Source organism: Anopheles cruzii, chromosome 2 (assembly GCF_943734635.1).
Source record: "Anopheles cruzii chromosome 2, idAnoCruzAS_RS32_06, whole genome shotgun sequence".
Taxonomy (NCBI): Eukaryota; Metazoa; Arthropoda; class Insecta; order Diptera; family Culicidae; genus Anopheles; species Anopheles cruzii.
In genome coordinates this window covers 44,733,007-44,756,805 of record NC_069144.1, presented here as the reverse complement: position 1 = coordinate 44,756,805, position 23,799 = coordinate 44,733,007, and the positions used below count along the sequence as shown (strand labels likewise).

General features: G+C 52.0%; 1 protein-coding gene across 3 annotated transcripts; it reads right to left on the bottom strand.

Annotated features, from left to right (window-relative positions):
• Window positions 1-1,764: 1,764 nt before the first annotated feature.
• On the bottom strand, window positions 1,765-23,707 carry LOC128268550 (death-associated inhibitor of apoptosis 1-like). Of its 3 annotated transcripts, XM_053005674.1 has the most exons (3): window positions 23,558-23,707; window positions 13,951-14,010; window positions 1,765-3,536 (listed from the first exon to the last, which is right to left on the bottom strand). In XM_053005674.1, exon 3 carries the CDS (start codon window positions 3,204-3,206, stop codon window positions 1,902-1,904), a length of 1,305 nt encoding a protein of 434 aa, XP_052861634.1. In that variant the 5' UTR covers window positions 3,207-3,536; window positions 13,951-14,010; window positions 23,558-23,707; the 3' UTR covers window positions 1,765-1,901. The 3 variants fall into 3 exon arrangements, with proteins under 3 accessions (XP_052861634.1, XP_052861633.1, XP_052861635.1); XM_053005673.1 differs by lacking the exons at window positions 13,951-14,010; window positions 23,558-23,707 and adding an exon at window positions 6,628-7,588; XM_053005675.1 differs by lacking the exons at window positions 13,951-14,010; window positions 23,558-23,707 and adding an exon at window positions 3,608-3,627.
• Between the last annotated feature and the right edge of the window lie 92 nt (window positions 23,708-23,799).

The following is a 23,799-nucleotide window of genomic DNA, read 5'->3' as shown; positions in this document are numbered from 1 at the left end:
AACGACACGTTTGGACTTGCTACGACATCCAGCGAACATCCGTTAAGAGTACACCGGGACAACAAGCAGCTTAGGTTCTGGAAACCCATTTTCGACTAACTGGGAGTAGAAAACTCTATCTCGCGTAAACAAAGGGCGTGTTACCGATAGCAGCGGTTATCGGTAGAGCCTGCGAGAAGCCGCAAGTAGCCCACTTGCAAGCCAGGCTGCAAGCAAACTGTAGCCTCGTTCACGAGTGAGAGAGATACGAATTGAAGGACACTCTTTTGAACTGCGTAAGAGAAAAAAGAGGGAGTAGTAAGCGAACCGCCGCGAACGGCGTACTAATTTCGAGTCGCTCTGCAAATAAATTACTACAAAATACTGAACGTTCGTGGGGGTCTTATTGCTTACAGGGCGATAAACAATGTACCCTTTGTTCACCCCTTGCAGACGGTCTAAGGAGACTTTGCGAGCTGGTTCGTCGTGTTCTACCATTCTCATGACATGACCAGCCCACCGGAGCCTAGCGAGGCCCACTACGGATTATTGAGGTTCTGTATAACCCCAGCTTCGACCGTCTCGACACGAGATCTGAGCGAAATAGTTTCTACAGACCGTAGAAAGAGCTGTTGGATGCAAGCCTCCTAGCGCGGATCTTCTCCCCGATCTTTGATCCTAGATAGCGGACGCTCGAAACGACTTCGAACTGTCGAATCATGTAAACAAAATGTATTGGTGAGATACATTTCCAAAGCAATCCCACTACATGTAAATATGTACTTACCTTTTAACGTCTTGTCGTCGTGACTTTTAAGATTGTTACACCATCGACGCGGAACAACGAAATGGATGCGCAGCAGAAAGAAAAGATCATTGTTGCAATTTCAACATTATTCTTACGATTTATTATGTTTTTTTTTGTTTTAGTTTTCAGCCAGGTGTAAAAACATAACCTTCCGTCGACGGAACCCCTGGATCGATCGTCCCGGCAGCGTGCGGTAAAATATATATACTCACTTCTTAAATTAAGTTCACACCAGAGCGTTCGTTATAGGGTTACTTGCACAGGTTACACGCTACACATGCTTGAATTGTTCGCTTTCGTCGGTTTAGTTTAGGTACTTTATCAACAGATAGTAGTGCTCCTCCCGCCTCCCGGAGATCGACTGCTATCGACTTACTGCTAACGACGTTCTAGTGTTCGATATTTTCAGGACCGTTTGATGGGTGGCTCTTTCAGTTTTGGGGGTATATTTGCTTTAGACTAAATATCTCGGGGTTTTCCTCCGGGTGCTGTACTATCATCAAACTCGCTAGACAGTCACCCAGTCATCTACCAAAAAACACGTTGAAGGTTACTCTTCTTTTGCGGACTCGTGTGCCGTTGCACAGGTTTTAGGTCACGTCTTCGTCTGCTGTCGATCCTCTCATAAAACACACTCGAAAGGCTTACTATCTACACATATTCCCAGATGGTCAGCAGGTACCGGTGTTGGCAGAGGCGGATATTTGCCCTTAGTTTTGATAAGATGTAGTGCCTCTCCGCGTCTTGCGCCAAAATCTTCCACCCTTTTGCGTGTGCAAGCGTTTCTGTTGTCCTTGTTTTAAGCTCTACTCGTGTTATGCTATGCTATGCAGAGTGTTTTCAACCAAAGTTACTACTCATGAAAATGAAACTTTTCCATTAATTCGCCACTCTTTTGATGGGCAGACTTTGCGGAGAGTTGGTTATGTTCAGGAGGTGGCCTCACTTTATTTATGGAAGTTAACCATTACAGCTTGGCCGAAGCAATTACCATACACAGTGCACCTATCTCTTTTCAGCCGTGTGCTATCCCCGGATGCATTGGGAGGAGGTTCTCCGAACGAACATCCTAGACTTCTGTTTTCCTTGCCCGGAGAGGTTTCCCCGTACGCTTTTAGGACAGGTATAACCTGAGCACGTTGATGAACGGTTGCTGACACAGTGGACACTTGGTGACGGACGATGCACACTTGGCACACGCGACCACATGGCCGCAGGGCAAAAATGCCGTGTTGTATTCGTTGACGAAACAGATCTTGCAGATCTTGCCGTCGGAGATGTTTCGGGTTCCCGTTTCGTCCTCCCCCTCCTGCTGACCGTCTTCCGTCGCCGTGGCGAGACCGGAATCGCAGCGACGCAACGTGCACTCATCGTCCGCTGCCGTCGGGGAGCTCACTCCGCTGCGGGACGAAACGGGCGAGGTGCTCATCAAGGACGACGCCGCCGAGCTGGCGCCGGACGTGGACGGCCGCGAGTGCTGGCCGCCGTTCGTTTGTGCCTCCTCGTCCTCCCGCATCTGCTGACACTTCTGGATGAACTCGTGGCCCTTGATCAGCTTCAGGTACTCACAGTTGCTGTACCAGATGCCGTGCTGTTCCCACGGTTCGTCGCCCTGCTCCCAGTCCTTGAGGCCTCCGCCGCAGCTGTAGCACTTCACCCGGTCACCGTTGCCGGTGTAGAAAAAGCCGGCATCGCTCAGCTGCTGGGGCTTCTGGTACATGGACGTGGGCCAGTCCGCGAACGACTTGAGGCGATCGGCTTCGATCGCGTAGTTGGGATACTCGGGCCGACGCATCGCACCCATCAGCATCGTACCGTGCGGGGCGGCGGCCGCCGTCAGAATCGTGCCATCGGCATCGGCCCCGCTGCGCACCAGTCCGCTCCGATCGGTGCTGATCGTTCCGCTCGCTTCGCCGACACTACTGCCGGTGCTATTGCTGCTGGTGCTACTGCCATCGCTGACCCAGGAGTCGCCGCTCATGCGGTCGCCCGCATTCTCGGCGTACGAGTGCTGGCGCATGTTGATGCCGCACACATCGTAGCTGGGCTCCGGTAGCGCCGACAGGAAGTTCGCATTGATCGGCTCATTGTTGGTTTGGCGCTTCTTCAGCAGCGGACAGTACGGTGACCAGCGCAGGTGCTCCTCGATCACGTTGTCGTGCTGCTCCCACATACCGATTTCGACGCGACAGAAAAAGCACTTCACCGTGTCCTCGGAACCGGTGTAGTAGAACCCGTACCGTGCCAACTCCTCCGGCTGCACAAACGGTATCGGCCACCGGTTCATAAATGTTCGTAGTCGGTCTTCCTCGCGATTAAGGTACTCGCTGCTGGGCGTCGTCATGTACGACAGCTCGTCGGTACTTTGCTTATTGTCCACCGTGTCGATCGACGGAAGCGATTGCACTTGTGCCATCATTGCTGCTGCTGCTGCTTCAAGTGATTGCGGTCGAAGCTGTTGTGCTTTTGCTTAGCCACTGGTTTCCAGTACGCCTCGTCTGGCCAACGCTTGTTTCTTGCAGGATTCCTACTTCAAGCGGCCACTGTCGCAGTGTGATCTTGATCTCGCGAATGGCGGAGTACAAACCGAGAGTCGCGCCTTACGGTTATTACTTTCTCATACCACGATCACCACAGACAGAACAGAGGCACACTGTTGCAAACGCTTAACAGGTGGTGGCAGGCAGTCAGATTAGGTAATAGAGAGCACACAGTAGTGACGAGCTAGCTGATCAACGTAGAGACTAATCTGTGCAAATGAAAAGGGACAAAAGGGCCGTGGTTTAGTATAGAGAAAGAAGTACTAAATGGTGAAATTACTTGTCAAATCAACGAAGGCCAGACAGCAAGTGGATGTAGGGCACCGAGAAGGAACGTTTTGATTCAGTGCTTCTTATCGCATAGGAAACAACATTGAGACTAATGATAACAGGGGCGCCTATTCCTCGAGCTTCTCGGAATGCACGGTGATGCACCGTTAATGACGTCAATAATGACGTACGGAAGTACTCAGCTGACTTACTACGTCAGCAGACTTCTACGAAATGTATCAAAAACAGATTGCGTAAGCGGCAGATGCTTCGAGACCTATCGCGCAAAGATAATCTCCCTTCACCCTGAAAGCCCTCGAAACCCCCCCCATCGGATAGCGTGTGCTGCAGAGCCTGGCACGGCCAGCTGAAGCCCCGACGACGGCGACGGGTGTCCGAAATCTTCAAAACGCGAGCATAATGAAACAAAAGACCCGTGAAAGGAACCGGTCGTGCAGCGTCGCGTCACGTCACGTGCCGCCGGCAGCGTGTAGAACACATTTGCCAAAAAAAACAGGACGAAAAAGGGTCGCCACAGGGAAGCCGCTTCGAGAGAATGTTGGCAGCTGGCGTACTCTGAAGGCGGTTCCGAAAAAGGATAATACGCATGAAGGGACCCCGCCGGACGGCAGAGCGACACAACTTGCCGCCCGTCCGTCCCAGAGGATTAAGAAAGGTAGGAGGAGGAAAAAGCAATCCGAAACCACGGCGGAAGGCCTCTCTCCGGGGCGCAGCAGCTGCCATCGCCAGCAGCTGCTGCCACGCTCTCTTCCTGACGGTCGCAGGGATGGCGCAGTAACCACCACCGCCACTGCCATCGCCGTCAGCGGGCGGATTTCGTCGATCGTTCGCGGTCTCTAATATGCTCTCTCTCTGGAGTTCTCCTCCGTTGCTGGCAGATGTTTTCGGAGGCATCTGCGCACTTTTCGTTACCCCAAAATCTAACGATCGGCACACGGCTAGTGGTCGGCTAGTGCTGTGAGTCAACGACAGACTCGATGTAACGTGCGACGATGTTGCGCAAATCAAAAGCGGAAGTTGATAAAAATTCGCCGCCTCGCCCAAATTGCCAACCCTCCACAGAATGACTGATTGCTATGGCCCACCCATAAACCCTAACCCTATCGAAAGAGCTCGATCACCCTTTTTATGTTGTTTATGTTTACTGTGTCGTAGCACCCCTAGGGACGGAGACGGCGCGCCCTGTCGACCGGCAGGGCGACGATCTTCGATCACGACCCCACGGCAAACGGAACCGACTCTCTCTCTCTCCCTCAACACCCCAACAACACGCTCCACCGCCCTTGTTGTGTAGATATGAGGCACAGCACAGTGAAACCGGAGAGAACCCTTAACTAACAACCAACCGACCGACCGCTAAGTCGTGACCGGTCCAGGTCCGCATTCCATTCCCACAGTTCCACAGTGCCGCGGAGCCGCCGGGTGTGCGGGGCTACATAGACATGTCCGACCGACACACCACAGAGAGAGCATCGCACCAGCAGCAGAGGCCGACGGCCGGTCGTGGAGCAGAAATCAGAGCACATCAGCGTGGTGCGGTGCAACATGAACTGGCCAGGTGGGAAGGCTGAGACGCTGTAATCGTGATTAGGTTGATCGCCTTTAATGCGGATGTGGTTATCGCCTAATCTAATCTCTACGGGGATTAAGATGATGATTAAGCGATTAAGACATTCGATAACGAGTGTCACAAGGACGTCTGGCTCTTCTTATCCGAAGGGCTATCTTATCCAAATTCAAAGAATCAAAGTTCGACCAAAAAAAGTCCAGAAATAGAGAGAAACTGCGTGATCATCGAAATTACTGTACGTGATACGATCGTGCACTTTGGAAAAGGGTTCAAAAGGTATGCTATCGTAAAATTATAACGTAAAATGATAATCTTTTAACAAAGTTCCACTCGTCACGCCTTAATCGAATGCACCCGGACTTCTGATTAACTCCAGAACAGTGGTAAAACCCACCCTTCACCACGTGTCTCAAGTGACACTTCCGGCACGAATCGAAGCCGCGTGTGTGATCGATAACGGCCCAGTATCGGAGAGACGGTGAAGTGTGGTGTGTGATCGACACAACACACATGGGCCATTGCCTTCTGTGGCGGCGCACCCAAATGTTTCCCCCCCTGGCACCGGAAGCCGTGGAAATATCCGGCTTCATGTGCGCCGCGTCGCGAAGGGTGCAGGCGGCTCTGTTTTAAGAAACATTTATGCACCCCGAATTCGGCCATCTCCGTCGGTGGGAGTACTCCGACCCGTGCGGACCCTCTCCCTGTGCATTTTCTCCTATAGCGCCACACGATCGAATCGCTTATTTTAGACATACACTCTCTAGTGAGTGAGTGTGTCGGTCGGTTGGTCATGCGTTGAGCAAACTTCCTGCATGGCGGTGGCGCAGCACGCGGATGTCTCACGGGGGAAAAAAAGAAATGGAAAGAACCACACCAAACGCGGAGGGCCGCGTACAATATTTTATTCTTCCGTCCGCGGGGCGCATCCGCCGGATGCGCTCCCGACAGCCGTCGTTTTCGGGGATTGGCCCTCGGCCACTGGTGCTGCGCTGTGCTGGTGTGAGTGAGCAATAAAAGAGGCCTCCGGCTTCGAAGCCGAATATGTAGAACGCATTTTTATCGTTCCATTCTTTCTGCGCGGCGGCAACGGCGGCTCGCTCGTTAGCATACAGTGAGACAGCCACATCATGCTCCGGTTGTTCCGGGTAGTCAGCAGGGTTCAGGGGGCCACGGTCGGCTGCACGTCCCCGATATACGATGCTCAGCGCCCCGGCGAGCGTTACAAAGATGGCAGCTCATTGTTTAAAGTGTAACACAGCGAGCTGCGGTGCGTGTAGTGTTTCGAAACGCTAGTAGGCCCATGAAGCACACACACTCGCACATTGCCAACCGACAGTTCGGTGGTCGAAAAACGAAAACGCAGTAACCTTCGAAGAAGTCTCTACAAATGGGGTGGGTAGTAAAGTAAAGCGACGCGCCATGCGTCAGAGTTTGCTTACCTTTGGGCGAATTGTGTGTAAGTTATGTAAGTTTTCAGTCGATTTTTTGGGACGTTTTGAGCGGGTAACGCGTAGCGTTGGGTTTAATACTGGTACGGTGCTGGGGCGCGCTGTCGGTGGTAGAGGTTGTAGGGTGCTGTTCCGTGTCGTCGTTGACCAAACACTGAACACCACGAGAGTGTGCGCCGCTTATATTAAACACTTTGTCCGAGCACAACAAGACAAGATGATGATAACTTCTTATCACTGAAGCCGGTGGTATATTCCAGAGTACACTTCAGTCAGCAAACAACAGCCAGAAACAACTGGGAATCTTTTATTTGCCGAAAGATTGTGCGAACTACGCAGCAGAGTTGGCAACTTCCAATAACATCCACAACGCGCGCACCCTTCTCCGGAGGAGGCCCGGTGCGAAATCCTTGCCGAGTGCAACCACACACACACACGAGCGCGTGCACGCACACTAGAGCGCACTGACCCAGCAGCAGCAGCAGGCCGTGGATCGATCAATAAGGCAAGGACGAAAGATATGGCGCACGCGACGAAGGACGACGGCACACGTCGTCGTAGTCCTGTGGCTTGAATGTTTCCCCCTAGCTGAAGGGGTGTACTCGGGGGTACTCGAGGGTATAATGTCCTTTTTCGGGGTGTCCTTCCGGTCACTCGATCACTCTCTCTCTGGACACTGTGTGCAGTTCAGAATTTTCACAGAAACGTTCCGGGTGTTCCGGTTTCCACAGTGCGCCCCCCGTCGTATTGTTCCGTGTGATAAAACTGGAAGCGATAACAACGCGCACAAACACTAGGCGCGCGCGGAGAGGTAGTAGGCAACGAAGTAGAAGGCGCGAATGTAATTGCGGAAACAGTCACCGAGAGAGGCAGAGAGTTCTCAAGGCTGTGTGCAATTGTGTATGCGGAGTTCCAACGACCGATGACACACAACGACGCGATGCTGTTGACGACCTTTCCGAAGTACGAATGACTGCGTACTGCACGCGGCCCGCTGGCCCTTCAACTCCAAAAGGGTCGTAGAGACGGTCGTAGCCCTACCACGCACGTCTGTGTCCGTCTGGCTCGGTGTGTTGGTGAGCCAGAGCGAGCGAGAGAGAGACACAGCGAGTGTGCGCAGTCGGCCGATGGCGACGTGACTACCAGCACCAACACACTAACAACAGAGAACATCAGCAGCATCAGCAGCAGCATAAAACAGCTGCCAGCCCCCGGCGGGCGCACATTCCAGGCGCACCAACCTCACCACTACCACTACGCCAGGCAGTAAACATAGCTCTGGGAGGAGGAGGTGGCTGGAGGTCCACGGTCTGTGATCGATCGGCACGACGCAGTCTCGGGAGCGGGGGGCGAGTGTGGGGATTGGGAGGCGAATTTTCCATCACTGTTTTCCACTGGAAAATGGCCACTTAATCGCGCCTAGCGCGTTTGTGCGTGTGTGTGTGTGAGAAGTGTTTGTAAACAGCGCCATCAAAGCAGCAACTGCAAACATTTGTCAAATGAAGGAAGAATATAAGGAAAAAAAATTAGCAACATCGACGGGTGGCGCCTCGATCGATGATGCTCCCCCCGCCCGACGTAAATATTGACCCCGCCGGGAAGTTGTCCTCCCCGCGCCCCACATTCCAGACCCTGGTACAACTCGCACACAGCAGAGAGAGCGCACTCTTTATTTCTGAGCATCGGTTGGAGCCGCTGATCTCCGGCCTCTTGGTGTTTGTGTGGGTAATTGTGGAACCAGCGAACCAGCGGTCATGCGCGCGCACTGGCGGGGTGCCCCCAGTCCGGCGCTCGAGAGGAGCGAAAGGCAGACGTCGACAACGTCTATCCACCCAGCACCCAGAGACGTTGCTCCCCGGGGGTTGGTTGGTTCACTACTTCCCATCACTAGTACAGCTACTGACTGACTCCAACACACCAACACACACTAGAGGCTTTTATCGCGGTTTTGGTCAACGCAGCCGTGGGTAGAGGCGCACTCTGTGAACTCTCCGCCGCCATTGCAAACAATAACCTCTCGAAAGCCTTCAACCGTTCAAGGGAAGCGACCTGAAAATAGTCCTCCAGCACCAACGAAAGCATAGTTTGGGAAGCTATCTGTTCGGATGCGAGAAAGAACTTCTACATTAATGAATTTCAATCAAAATGTCGAAACAAACAGAAACGAATCTTTATATGCTGGAGGAGAGCTATTAAAAGACCAGCATACCAGTGGCCGAGCTAGCAGCACGGCCAAACCACCACCACCATTCTATGCTCCTTCATTCTGAGGTCCCCTCTCGGGTAGGGGGCGATCGATGGCGGTGGCCGTGGTATGCGCCATGAATGAACCGTAGCAAGCGAAAGATCCTGTGTGCCGCGCGATCATTCGAGCTCTTTTTTCTGCCCCGCTGCACACTGCTGCAACTGCAACCACGAACACACACACTCGTGCGGGCCAACGAACCAACACCACGGACGTCGTGTGTGTAGCGCGCGCCTACGCTAAAGAATGCAGTTTGCTATGCTGGTTGGTTGGCTGGGCTGCGGTTTTGAGTTGCCCAAAAATATACGCTCGCTCTCCCCCCACAGCAGCAGGAGCACATAAACGAAGTTTAATCAAACAAGCGAACTAAATTCGAAACGCTTTCTTGGCTGCTGCTGGCGTAGAATTACAAGCAGACTGGTTCGGAAAAGAGGAATTGAGACGAAAAGAAGCTTCCCTAGAGCGACCCTAGAGAGAGCGATTAAATTCTAGGGGCAGCTTAATTCGTTAAAAAATAATAAAGGATGCTGACAACTGCATCGGCATCAATTCGTCTTGTAAGAAAAGTAGAAGCTCCGGCGACAAATGATAGCTCGCACAAAACCCGACGACAACGAGTGCAGTTCCGGTGCAAAGGTTACTTACGACGTTGTTTATGTATTTTTAATGAACCTTGCAGTCCCCCGGCAAGCTATCACCATGGCAACGGGCGCAACGTACTGCTAAACGAATAAAATTACAACTTTGCAAACGGCGTCTCGGATGTAAAAAACACCGAGACGCCACACAAAACCAACAAAAGAGAAGAGGACGCCAAATGCAGTGTATAGTAGGCGCATCCCACAAATCATTTCCTTTACAACGGCGGCGCCGTCAAACGCGTAAAAACGGTAATAAATCGTAAAGCTTCGCACATCGTAAAATGGATTCGTTTCCGAACTGCGGATGGCCGGCGCACAGTTTTATTAACCTCCTCCGTGGTGTATTGCCACACCACCAAAGCAGCAGCAGCAGCATATCTTCGTCCAGAGCTGCTGTTGTTTCGCCTCCAGAGAAACCGGAGGCCGAAAGCTCCCCTGGGCTGGGGGCTTGGCTGAGATTTCGCTTCTTCTTGGTGGGCGATTCGCGTGGGGAGGGCGCGCCGGCAGAGAGCATTGAATGCACCGCCGCCGACCGGTGCCGGATCAGCGCCCCACGATCGCCCCGGCAACGGCGGCGGTGGCAGCAGAAAGATCAAGAATGGAATTCTTTTCAAACGAAACGCGAAGAACGAACGAAGAGAATGAGTCGATTCCCACGAACGCGAGCGGGACGGAGCAAAAGTATGCCACCAGCCGGAAAGGGATAGAGAGAATGAGAACGCATGAGTGCATGAGAAACATAAAAAAAAGGCTGTGCAGAGCATATGAGTGACAGGGATGGGGCACGAAACGCTCTGTCTCGCTTACGCTCTCGCCGTGCGACTTTTTTCAGCTTTGCTGCCGTGTGTGCTGTTTTCCACTCTCTTTTATGCTTCGGTGGTGGCCGATGGTGCCCTTCCTCTCTGGCTGTTGTTTCTATTCGTTCGTTCTCTTTCTCACAAGGGCTGTAATCTTCTTGCCTTTTTCTGCTTTCCATATTTCATTCTTCCTTTTTTCGTTCGAACGAATCCCAGGATCGAAAGGAACGAGAGGATGGCGGTGGCGGAAAAAAAACAGGATCCCGTTGCCGCGGGTTCTAGTTTCGCGCGGCTCGAAAGCGGTTCGAAAGTCCGTCCACCATCCATGCTGCTCTATGCTGCGATGCGATCCGATGAGAGCGAGAGACAGGCCACACAGGCGTGCGTTGCGTGTCCGCGTGTTGGGAAAAGTGCCGGGTCCAGCCGAACGAACCACTTTTCCCAAGGGCATCGCCGGTTGGGTAGAGCGAGAGGGAGCGAAAGGGAGCGAGAGAGTACGCACTGTCCGAAAAGAAGGGATGTGAAAGCTGCAAAAAAAAAAGACTGCAAGAAACCACATTCGCCATCCGGTCCCATCTCTCTCGCTCTCTCTCGCGAGCGCTTTCGATGCGCTCTCACAGCATTATGTTCGGTTCCCATTTATGCTCGGCTTTGGAAGCAGGAACCCCGCGGGGTCGAGACCGCGAGAATCGATCTTTGCACGCTTTTCTCATGGCCGGCGTCGTGATGGTGGCCTGCCGTTTTATGTTGGGAAAAATCATCATTACTGCATCCGCCGGGATCGGGCGGGTCCGGGATTTTTTCGAAGTGCTTTTGTTTTGACCACTACCCCGCTGTCCCGCGCTGCCTACCACGATCGTGTGGTGTGGTTCCCACCCGAACAGGCGCAGGATCTTGGTGGGCCGCCTCTGGGAATGGCGCCAAGACACGGCGCGGCACTCATATCGGGGGACCTGAGTTTAAGACTCATTCCGTCTTCCGAATTGCGTTGACGGACGTGATATCCTCCAATCACGGGGTACTCTTATCGCCCGATATCGTGGACAGAAACATGCAGCCTGTCGATCGGCAAATAAACAGATATCTCTGCCGCAGAGGTGTGACACTTATCGGAAGATAGGGTGTTATTTTAGGGCAAAGTAAACAACCGATGGTGTAGAGCGGGACCGGTTGACGGTGTGATCAATTACCATCTGGTACGTGACAACAGCAGACAAACGTTAATTTTGTTAGATAAAGGACGAACCATGTTTCATCGTCCGGTGCAGTTGTATCTGCCTTTCGGCAGTCATGATAAGAGTTGCTGATAAAAAAACATGAGTCGGCAGTTTGCTTCACAACAAACGCGATAACGATTCGCAATTTAGAATTGGCGCAATTTCGGCGCGGTGTTCCATCGATCGGTTACATCAAAACTGCGCCAAAACGGGACGGTTGAACATAATGCACTCTTCCCTAGCAGTTCTTACAAATAAACAATAAAACAATAAATTAGAGGGTGGCCTGCAGCGGGTGGCGGCGCTTGCTCGAGTGGAAAACACTAGAAGAGGACTCCCTGCGGCGCCGACCACACACGCGCATGTGGTCCTTTCCTCGCCGAAAACTCATGCAACTATTCTCATGTTACATTTCCTGGATGATGTTTTTTGAGTTCTTGGTCCTGGGCTACGTTTTACGATCACCACGACGACGACGCCACCATGCTCAAGTGACGACGACGATTGATGGAACCTTCTTCTTCCAAGGAAAAGATCTTCAACAAGGCCAGAGACGTAGAGACGCGGTACGGGATTATGTTGCACTATGGCCTGCCGCGGTGGTCCGAGAGGAAAGCCTGCGTATGGATGCATCTGCATGTTTGCAGCAGCTTGCCCATTCAAATAATGCCGGAGTCGATGGGGAAAAGGAAGCGAAAACGTTTCATAAACACATTGGAACCCAAAATCGCTTGCGTGCCGGGAGAACGGAGAAGAAAATGGACTCAGAACTTAGAGCACAATGGAAACACCATTCATGTTCGGCTTCTAAAGTAGAAAATGCTGGCTGCCTTGCCTTGTGTTTATGTCTTTCTTTCTTCGTAGGGCAATCGCTTTCTTCGACGCTTCGACCGACCAAGATTGGGCACAGCCGATTGAGCAACCGAAGCGCAATTATTTTTAATTCATAAAGACCGCAGCACACCCGAGCACCATACGCCGAAGTAAACAACCACACATCGCCCATATTACACCGATGACGCCATTAGCATTTCGGGCCCAAAAACCGAAACCCGAGCCTCATGTATTTATGATTAATCGACCGATAATGGCCCCGGCTTGCATCAACACTCATGAATGGCGGTGCTGGAAGAAAGTGCTCCCAGGTCTACCGAACCGAGGGGAACGCGATATGTTTTTCCTTGCGTTATGAATGAAATGTGGAAAAAAAATATTCTGAAACAAATTTTCCCAAGTCCGGAGCGGAGTCCGGAGCAGGAGACATTACACATTGAAGAAGCGAAAACTCCGGCGCCGTTCTCACTGGGAAAAGGGTGTGTGCGTGCGCGACGCAGAACAGCGCTGGAAGTTTTCCAAATAAAGCCAACGACACCAGACCGTGCCAGCGAGGGCCTGGGGCCATATGGTTTCGATAATGCGCGTTAGAAAAATATGAATATCGTGAGAATCTTGAGTGTTTGCGTCGTCTGGCGTCGTTCGTTCGCTGCCTGCGATACCATTCGATGGCTCGCCGTTGGCTAATCTATGAATGGAGCGGAAAAGTTTTTTGTGGAACTCAAGTGGTGGCGGCGGCTCTTGGGTTATCAGAGCCACGGCTGCCACAGCCCCTGAAGTTCTCGGCTGGGAAGCAAGAATAAAATATGCACCAGTGTTTACACATGGCTCGGCCCATTGCGGCAAAGAAGCACCGTACAACAACAAACCCGAACCGTTTCTTGGTACACGAGCGCGGTACACCGGAAACGATCTCCAGAGAACCCATTCATAAATTATCCCATCGCGATCTCAGAATGGTGTCTCGCCTTCGTTTCTTCCTTCCCAGGAATTTTTCGGGCCAAAAAATACAACCCACTCTACTAGTGGACCTAGTGCGACCTAAGAAGACTCCTCTGGCGAACGCAATTGCCCAGAAAACACTGAGAGAGGGAGAGAGCCCGACGGCCGACGTAATTGAAATTAACAGGAAAAGCTAGAGAAAGAAAAGTTTGAAATTCGAAGCACAACGGCATCGGCGGCCGACAAAGATCGGCTCGAAAACGCTTCTGAGGGCAGCTCGCGGCAGCCGAAAAATACGGTCCCAAAAGCAAGCGATTATACTCCGACGATGACGACGACGACGCCATAAAAGCAGCGCCGCAAGCAGACCTCTCTCGGCGGGCCAAAGAAGATCCTTCCCAGAAGGATGACGCGCGGGATGAGAGGATCACGTACACAGGATGTGCGACACAGGACGGTGGAAGGTTGGGTTGGAAAAGCAAAACCAGATCACCGCGCCGCGTCCTGTGATCCCATAACGGTACGCCCGAAAGGGGCGTTTAAAAAAGCGAAAGGAAGTACCAAAAATGCAGTTTTACAGGAATTTTAGTTTTATGGAATCCAACCACACCAGGGACACTCAAGTGTTGGGCACTTACCATGCATGGTTTTCCAGTGACACGAAGAAGTTGCCCAACGAGGGGAGTCTTAAGCAAAATCTGTAATATTTGGAAAGCAGTAGAACAGTATTAGTAGATGTCGAGCGAAAGGATGATTAAAAAGGATCTGATAGCCCACAGTTTTGTCACATATCTAACAGTAATTATAAATTAATGGTCGAAGCCACGAACGATAGTTCCGCAGCGTGTGCTATCTGGTCGGAAAAATCCCAGCCAACCCGCGGCAGGGAATCGATCACGGAAACATCGATCGAAAAGCGTCGTCGCTCTTATCGGCCGGCATTAAAACACCAGACATTAGTAGGAATGGCTTCCTAGAACCTCCACTTTCGGCGTGTGATCGCCGCCGCATATTTCATTCAGCAGCTCGTCCTTTGGTCCGTTCCTCACCCGCGGCGTCACCACCACCCGTCGATACACCCGGCGAGAGCAAATGGCAGCGTCATGCGTGAGAGCGGAAAACCGATCGATAATGTCTAAATTTCACACTTCACACGCCTCGCGCCTCGCGCCTTCTCTCGCGCCGCTCCGGGGCGATAGCATAGGATCATAAAAATGTATGCTCACCCATTCAGGGGGGAGTGAGCGAAAGGGCGATCGCCGGGATCGCAGTGATCGCAGACGATGGCGGTAAGGGCGACAAACAAAACAGGAAAAAAAAATACGAGGCGCCTTAACGAGGAAATTCTTTCACATACCCAAAGGCAGCGCAACGTGCGCACAACAAAACGCAGACACAAGGAGGACCCGTAGGCGAAAAAGGGGAAAAGAAACTCAAAAGGCCCACCAGGAGGAAAGGAGGAATATTTAAGAAGGCATCCAACCTCTGCGAAAGGAGAGAGAGCGGGAAAGAACCGACGCGAGGAGCAAGATCGAGGAGTGATAGCAAAAGGGAACGGGCCCACACTCGGGCGCTACCCACAAACGTCAAGAAGACAGAATCGAACGGAGGGCCACGCAGGCCGCGAGTAAGGCGACGGCGGCAGGCCAACATCGTCGGCCAACAACCGCAGCAACCCTTTCCTGCGCTCTGCTGCTCTCTTATCGATCTTCGTGGTTGTCGTTCAAGCCGCGATCCTCGTATTGTGGTGTGTGCCCGCGTGCGTTCCCGGGGCGGCGGCCGCGACCGAATAGCTAATCATAAACTTTTATGCATCCACGTAAACGTCCCGTGATTGTTGATGTATGAGGGCGGCGCGCGTGGGACCCGACATGCATGGCGGGTGATATGGCCGTGCTCTGCGTAGGTGCCGATATGGTGGGTGGGCCTGGCTTGGGCTTGGCTGGCTAGCTAGCTGAATTGCTTTCTTCTGAAGTTCTGTGTTTAAGTCTGTGCCGGCCCGAAGAATGTAGCGCCCCCGAAAACCCTCTCCGGGTTTTCAGAATCACAGTCCTTTGATATAGTCAAAGTCAACGTAATTAACAAATTCAAAGGTAGATACTTAACTCACTTCCTTTGCAAGGAATCCCCTTCGAAGGGTTTTACTGCTCTCTTTAATTGCACATTGATTGACATATCAATGATATTGGACAATTGACTGATAGGCCCTGTGACGATCACAATCACATGTTATTGTGTGGGACTCACGTGATCACGTCCCATGGGTGACTTTAACTAGACCGATTGAGCACGTACTTCACACCTGTAATCGCGTCGTAAGTCGTAATTGGCATACGATTGCAAAAGTCCCTCACCAGAGAGTCCCAATTGTACAATAAAGTTGTAAATAGAGTCATCCCTTCAGGCGCAATTATTGTTCACCGATTGCTTTTAGGGTACTATTCCCAAAAGAGGCCGCATTACAGTCGTCACATTCTTCTAAAACATTCCATCGAATCGGGCGCGGGTCTCAGGTCTAACGACGGAGATTATGGGCCACAGATTTTGGCTTCGTGTGTGCCCTTCGTGCTGTGTGCTCCTCACTTTCTTTTCGGCGTTTGGCGTTTGGTGGCTATGTTTTGGGTTCTCCACTGTGCCGTTTTTCGCCCCATCATCCCAATCAACTTTTTAACACGTCCTCTTCCCAGGCCAGGGTCGACGATGATGGCCCTCTTAGCGCAACGGAATGCGCCCGGCAGCGGAGGCGGGCGCAGCCTACGTGAGACCTTCCACAGGCTGCTGCGGCTGCCCGGGACTTGGGCCAATGCGCACGTTGTGTTGGAAAAGTAAACAAAATGTCTTAAAATATTCCACCGTCTTGTGTGCGTACACGGGCGGACCCCGCAGGCGCAGGCCGGAATGGTTTACGGCCATCACAGCGCGCCATCGTCTCGAGAGTGCAGCGAAGGCAAGGTCCTAAAGGCAACCGACGAACAACGAGCCAGACAAATTTCCTGGAAGGACAGATTTAGCTGCGATCGTGGTGGCGGCAGCGGCAGCGGCTGCAGCATCAGCAACAACACAAGCCAGGCGGCGGCATCCGTTTGGAGAGGCCACTTTATCGCCCCGTCGATTGCATCCTTTGGTCCATCATCACGACGCCAACAACGACGCCTGTGCGCCTGCGTCTCGCTCGCTCTCCGTTCCTTCGCTCTTTCCTTGTACGGGCTCTGCATAACATCATCGGTTTCCATTTTGGTGTTATCCTTCTGCAAAAGAGACCGATCGGTTCCCCCCTCCCTGCTGATGAAGGTACAGAGACGGAGCACCGGTGGACAGGACACGTTCGACGCCAGGTACACACGCGGAACACTTACGCATACACACAGAGCGCCCTTTTTCACATCCTTTTTCCTCTACGGAGCCTTCCTTGCTTCCTGGCACCGAGAGGGGTTTTCCCCAACGAGCCGGCGTTCCGCGTGAGAAGCGAGGTTCTACCTTCGGCGGCCTCTTCCATTTGTCTGGTGGGTGGGGGGTTGGCCAGGTTTCGGAGTGGGGTCCCGGCGAGTGTGTGGGTCCGTTTACACAGTGCATTCCAGCAAACCAGTTAGCGCAGCACTTATTTGTTCCCTTCGCTTCCCCGTGTGCTGCCCGGGTAACGATGGGCTCCGCGCGGGATGGGCTTTGGGCTCGCTTCTGGGAGATCCCACAAAACCGGTACGAACGGACGAAGCGAGACGAGACGCCAAGGGCCGTGCGCTCGCCGTAGGCTGGGTGGCCGCCGTCTGGTTGCTTCTCGTGTACTGGCCCCTTCCGCCGCCACCGCTCCAACAAGCCTTTCGTTTGCGTCCTCCATGTTCCTTCTGTAGCCACCTGGGGGGCCCCCACCAGGTCGAATGGACTCAGCTGATGTTCGTTACAGTTTGTCACCCGTTGTTTCGTTGAACTGGACTGGGCTCTTGAGGACTTGTTGAACTGAAAGGTTTAAATTGTAGACCTACCAGAGAGTGTTCTGCCTTCTTTCGCCTTTTCTTTCTGGTCGGTTGCCGATGGAAAACTTATTTTCATCATAAACCTATCGACGGAATTTATAGTCCCGTTGCAACTACAATAGGCAAAAAAGGGCCAAAAGTTTGGAAACATTGCGTCAGGACATATCGATCGGAGCATGGTGCCTGAAAAGAACCCCCGGGGGTGCCACCCCGGTCAGAGATTGGTGTACGGTGCGGGACACATTAATCTTCATCCTCATCCGACCGAGGGCGAAACACTTCAAACGCAATGGCCCGCCTGTAATGCCGGGAAAGGAAAGGCAACAAATGCGCCTCTCGCGCCATGCTTTGGCCACACCGAGGAGAGGGTGAAGAAAACCAATCAAGAAAGCAAAAAATAAGCCGATGGCCGATGCGCGTTCGATGAAAACGATCATAAAATCAGCCGGTATCGCTGCTGCGATGGTGATCGCATCCCACACAGACACACAAGTGCTGGGCTCTGGTGGCTGACGATCGATCGGTAATGGATCATCGGAGTTGGATTCTTGGAGCCCGCGAAGCAAGGCGCTCTGGAGGCGAATGGAGCGATTAGAGAGCAAAGAGCCCACAATCGATCCACCTTCGATCAATGGTCATTTCGTTCTCGTCTTCTCGGAATCGAAAGGTCACCGAAGCGGGCGGCCAAGACCGTTCCCTGAAAAGGTGGCCGCCGATCGATCGATCGTAAAACGTGAGCGTTTGAAGTGCCTGGAGTTTTAGGGCTGCAGCATAAGAATCACTTCCTGCTCGATTGGTTCCTATCGTGGGGGTTCTCTGGCGCTGAAAGGAATGCTGGCAAGAAGGATTCCCAGGAGTTGGAGAGTGAATTGAGAAAGTCCGTTTTTGATGACTTTTTTAACGACCCGCAGGCGTTTAATGACGACCCGCAGAGGGAGTGTCTAATTTTCCGATACGAACCCACACGCCCGCCTAGAAGATTAGGTGCGGGTTTACGGGTTTTTCTAAAAAAAAAAACAAGAAAGTACAAAACAACTTCTTCCTCGCTCGTCTCCCGGGAATAAAGTTGTTGCGCCTTTTTATGATGATGACGTAAAACACTCGATGGCTAATGAGTTGGATTTGTACTCAGGTGAGGTACTGAGCAGGCCGCCGGTGCATGTCCGACAAATCGCATCGCACAACCCACCCCAATCTGCCCCCAATGGAACTCGTCAGCAATGGGCACGATTCGAGGTCTCCTAACGGATTCTCGGCCACCACCTCCATCCAATCGAACCGTTAATGGAGAAGTTTTCGCGGGGCATAAATATCTTCAATTTACTCGCGCGATGCGAAGGTAGGTCTCGGCGGGGTTGACATTTCGCACAGGTTGTTGCTTGTTGTCGTTTCCTTGATCTTTCCCGGGGCCAGGTGCAGCGCAGCGCGCACATTCACTTCCCGAGCACTTTTTCATCGCCATCGAGCCAGGGGGTCGCGGCAAATCAAGTTTCCTCCCGGTGCGCGGCGGTTGGCTGTTCACGACTTTCATCGACTTTCGCGAGATTTCTCGTGCTTCTCCTAATAAGTTAGAAAGTGCATGCGAATAGCAGGGCTCGACTGCCGCTCACGGTTGCCGTTTTGTATCTTGAATCACTCTGTTTTGCTCCACATGCATCGCCGCCGCATCTTTCATCGCTAATCGATTATTCGCGCAACGAGTCCCGTTTGCCGGGGATCCTGGGATTTGTAGGAGCGAAGGAAAATGGACCATTTTCCACGTTCGCGCAATGAGTCCAATGTCCGATCGATCGGGTTGATAAATTGCAACGTGGCAGTTGAATAAATAAATAAATAATCTCACGGAAGAAGAGTGCGCATCGGCACTTTCCAGGGACACATTTGAAGTCGCAAAACGGAATGGTAACAGGAGAGAAGGCCCCCCCGCTTTCGAAGAACGGCTTCAACGAAACGAAACAAGCACACATATCGCTGCCACTCGATCTGATCGGCCTGAAACCGTGCCATCCTCGAGAGAGGAATGTTTGCTTAACGAAGCACTCGCTTTGGCCGCCGACTGCAACATCGCAGAGCGCCAACATTACCTTCAAGCAGAAAGACCCCCCTATAATACATTTGCCGATCTGCATTTTTCATCGCAGAAACGAACCTTCGGGCGGCGAGGTCCCGTTAATACCACCAGCAGAGCTTAATTCATCACCGAATTACCCCCGTTTTGTATAGCAAAAAACACACGGTGGTGCCACAATGTTGCATGTGGCTTTTTGTTGCTTCCCTTCGGCATAATTAACACCGTCGAAAATTAAGAAGAGCAAAAAAAACCACCATAAAACCACACTCTAACGGCGGCCCAAAGAAGCATGACATCACGCTCGCCCGTCGGGCATTCTTTTTAATGCCGCGCGATCGCAAGATTTTCTTCCCCAACCCCCACACATATAGCGGTCAATCAAGCGTCCACCAGGGAACCGAAAAAGAAAACAAGACGGAACGGACAGCACCAAAAACATGACGAAAGCTACACAACAGAAAACAAATGCTTTGGAATGCGAAGCCAATTGACTCTGTGTGATCGTCGGAGCAGCAGTCCGGCGGCGCCTTCCCGGTTTCCATTCTTTCGCCGCCTTTTTGGGGGGCCACCAACCTACCAACCTACCAACCAACCCACCCAGCACAACAGTCAAAACATATTGCCACTTCTTGGCACGGGTACCACTACAACCGCACGACGATCGCGATCGTACGCACACCGACCACATTCGCCCGTCCGTGTCCGTGTGGTGTTGGTTAGAGCGAGCAGGAGCAAAATGCGCGTTTCAGTCGCTGACGATCGCCGAGGTCGTGCGCGGTTTGTGCTTTGTGATGATTACTAACATACATACACGCACACGCACGTAAGAGGGCGTGCGTGTACACGATCGTGATGGCAATGTAGATGATAGCTCATATATACTACCCGATCAGTGTAAAACGTCGATCGTCTAATAAGTCACAAAGAAGCAAAAACTAAGTTCATGCCAGTCCTGCGTGTTATTCAACATACTACCTAGTGCAGTATTGTTGGACCGCGAATGACAGCTTTATTGCAGCCAGCTGAAAACAAATATCAACATCGCATTGTAGCAAATACGCCACATTTATAGGACCCGCCAATCAAACAGTAATCCAGTCATTTATCAATTGATCCTTATATCAGTTGCTTTTGGAAATTCCACCCGAAAAAACCGATTACTTATGACTTGTGCGTTGTAGCCCGAAAGCAACATCGCAGTAACTTAAGTCTTCGATATTAAACAAGTTTATATGTAGAATATGGAAAGTAAAAACCGAAACAAACGCGGCTCGCATAACAAACCGAAGAAGGTTAACTACTTCGCCAGCAGAGGGCATCTACACACCACGGAGGCACGTACGCAATTGCGGAAAGAAATGAATTTTCCACACTTTCGAAAGGCATTACGCGTCCGTACTGGCTGGCGCCCTGGCCGCGTCGTTTCGGTGAACTCCATCCGCGGCACGGCGAACAGGAGAAAGCAATCAATGACTTCCACCAGCATCGAGAGAGCACCAATGGCCGACGAGAACTGGCGGCGACGACCCCCAGGAGCTGCGAACAGGAAGTGGCGCGGCACCTTTTCAACCCCACAAAGGGCCCGCTTTTTTTAATGCTCACCTCCGGCCGGCTTTCATGAACATAAGCGCGAAGCTATTGAACTCGTTACATAACGGGCTTGCCCTCTCTGTGTCGGGCCCATCGCGGTGGCATTCAATTTTGCATCTCCATCCCCCGGTTGGAAATTAATCACGAAAAACGAGAAAAAATGGATTGCGATCGCGCCAATATGTCCACTGAACGAACGAAACGAACGAAGAAACTGGAGGCTCGCCCTCTGTGTAAGGCTCGGTACAATCGAAACTCTTCCCGGCCGCCGCCACCGCTGCTGACCTTTTCGTTTGGTTCGGATGCTGGACAAAGCCCTTCTGCTGGCGGCGGAGCCAGGAAGGGACACACACCGCGTGTGCTGGAATTCCGAGCCGTCGCGCAGAAAAAAGGGGGCTACGAAAAAGGGCAATAAAATGAAATAAACTAGTTCCACCTCCCGCCAGGCATGGCCGCGCACAGTCTCCGCGCGGATCACTCGGGAGGCGATCTGGAACCCTGTCGCCGCATATGCTCCGCTATGCTCGGTTATGCTGCTGCTGCTGCTGCTCCTGCTGCCGCTGCGGCCGTGGTTGGGATAAACATTCGAGCCAGAACCGTGAGAACGGAGCACGAATCTGTCTCGCGTTCGTTTGCGAAAGCACTCCCAGCCAAGCCAAGGCAGGCAACGCCGGTGGTGGTGGGTCTTGTGGTTGCGCAGTTTGATGTTTTTCTTCTTCGCTGCTCTGTCGCTTTCCATTTTGTGGCCATGTCCATGGGGCACTGATGCTGAAGTCACTGCATTTGGCAGGCTTCGCCCTGGGTTGGGTTCGGCTGCCATCATCGTTGTTGCGAAGGCGTCGGTTGTTCGGGTTAACTTTACCAAACTAAAAAAACAGAAACAACGGGTATACCCCCTGCATCACGAGAAAGGGCTCCAGCATAACCACAGCACAGTCGGGCTACGGTGCCACAGTCCGCAGCACCTAGAGGTCCAAAGTCCTGTCGCGTCTTTCGCGCGCGCTAGCCTACGGCGGGATCTTCTTATGGTTTGTTATTCTGCGATCCGCGCGGAGCATCACGTTGCGCGCCGGGCGGACTCTCCCTTTGTCGAGTGGATACCAGAACGACCCCCTCCGGCCAGCCACTCGCCCTGAAAGGGTCTGAGCGGGTGGCGATGTGCGCTCATTAGCATTGCAGCAAGAGAAGTTCAATTGTGAGATTGGCAACCAGCGGAGCCAAAGAAGGGACTAGCAATTCGGTTTATGCCGATCAGCGAACTCAGCAAATAACATGGCTGTGGCCAATCGAGCGAATGGGATTGGTTTTCAATAGGAACGATAACTTTATCACATGAAATGAGCCTTAATAAATCATATCGCCTTTACCTTAATAAATCACATAGGTTATCGAGACCATTGTTTCGTGAACAGTGCCGTTTTATTACCCAACATAGGACTCAAATGAACACTTTCGCTGCTAAATTTTAACTGCCTAGGAAAAAGGGTTTTGTACTGGCGATAAGCTTTATTGAGGCACAATCCGTTCCGACCCGGGTTGCGAATAAGATCCGGGATATTTACAAGGGAGGAAAAAATCAAAATCAAAGTGACATGTTTCCAGTAAAACGGCATGATTCACTCCGTAACTACCCACGGACGTCTCGCTCTCGTAGCTTATTCATAAAGCAAAGCAAACCACCCGCAGTGGACAGGGGGCACCTCGCGGGCTCACTTCCCTTCACTGGCCCCGTTGTTCACAACCCGACCAACCCGGGGCCGATGCAAATAACCGGTTCCAACTTCAGACGACCTTTAAGGCGCGTCATTCGCAACACCAACACACTGGCTCTCTCGCTGGTGGCACCACGGGATCGTAGTAATTTTACTATACTGCTCCTGTTCGTGCGAGTGCGAGCGAGAGAGATTGATGCAACGTGATCATTACCACCGAAAATTCTCTCTTTCGCTAGTTTTTAAATTAGACCCGCACGATGATGATGATCACATCGGTCGATCCAAAAACGGGTTTGCGATGTTGCCAAGGAGCACGCAGAGCAGCTCGCCAACTCGGGGCGACTCAACGGAATGTGGCGAGCCGCAGCAGGCTTGTTGATCATAGATTTTTCCAGGAAATGAATTACGCTACGCCAACAGCCCCGTTCGCAATGGTTAAAAACAATGAGAAGTTGCGTACCTCAGTAATGTGAGAACGGTACAAGAAAAAAAAACAAGCACTGAGCATGCTACCCGTGGGGGGGAGCGATTGTTTGATGAATTTAGGGCAGGCAGCTCGGAGCCGTACTCAAATGGCACCGCTCCGCGCATCGGGTACTGGTGAGACATTGCCTTTTACGTTATCGCTTGCTTGGTATCGCAGGTTCGAGCGCAAAATGGCGGAACGCTTTCGCAAGGCTAAGAACGGAGGGATTGATGGAAATGTGGGCTTCTTGTACGGCTAAGCACCGTCGTTGAATATCAAAGTTTAGCATACTTTAAGTTGAACCAAAGTTAAAGTCATGATTTGGTCACCACCGTTATGGCTAAATTGTTGCTATTATTATTATTTCGCAGTGCGCGAACAGACGTTCAAAGTACGTGGCACGCGGTGATCGAAGCGAAATTATTGACTTACCTTCGACGTTCTACCTCCGAAATGATTGCGAACGGCAAGCAGTGCACTATTGCAGAGAATATTCCATGTTTCCCGAACCAGAAGGGGCTTTTCTAGCACACGAAAAACAATATTTTCCACCACACAGACCACGGAACAATTAAACGTCTTCGTCGAGTTCGAAGAGTTCGTGAGATCAACACGAGTTTTTTAAGATTTGACGTTTCGTGCTGGTGGCGAATGACAGTTCGCCCCGATTCTGT

What these genes read in the sequence shown, in the direction of transcription:
- LOC128268550 (XM_053005674.1), bottom strand. Translation starts at nt 3,206, where the DNA reads ATGATGGCACAAGTGCAATCGCTTCCGTCGATCGACACGGTGGACAAT.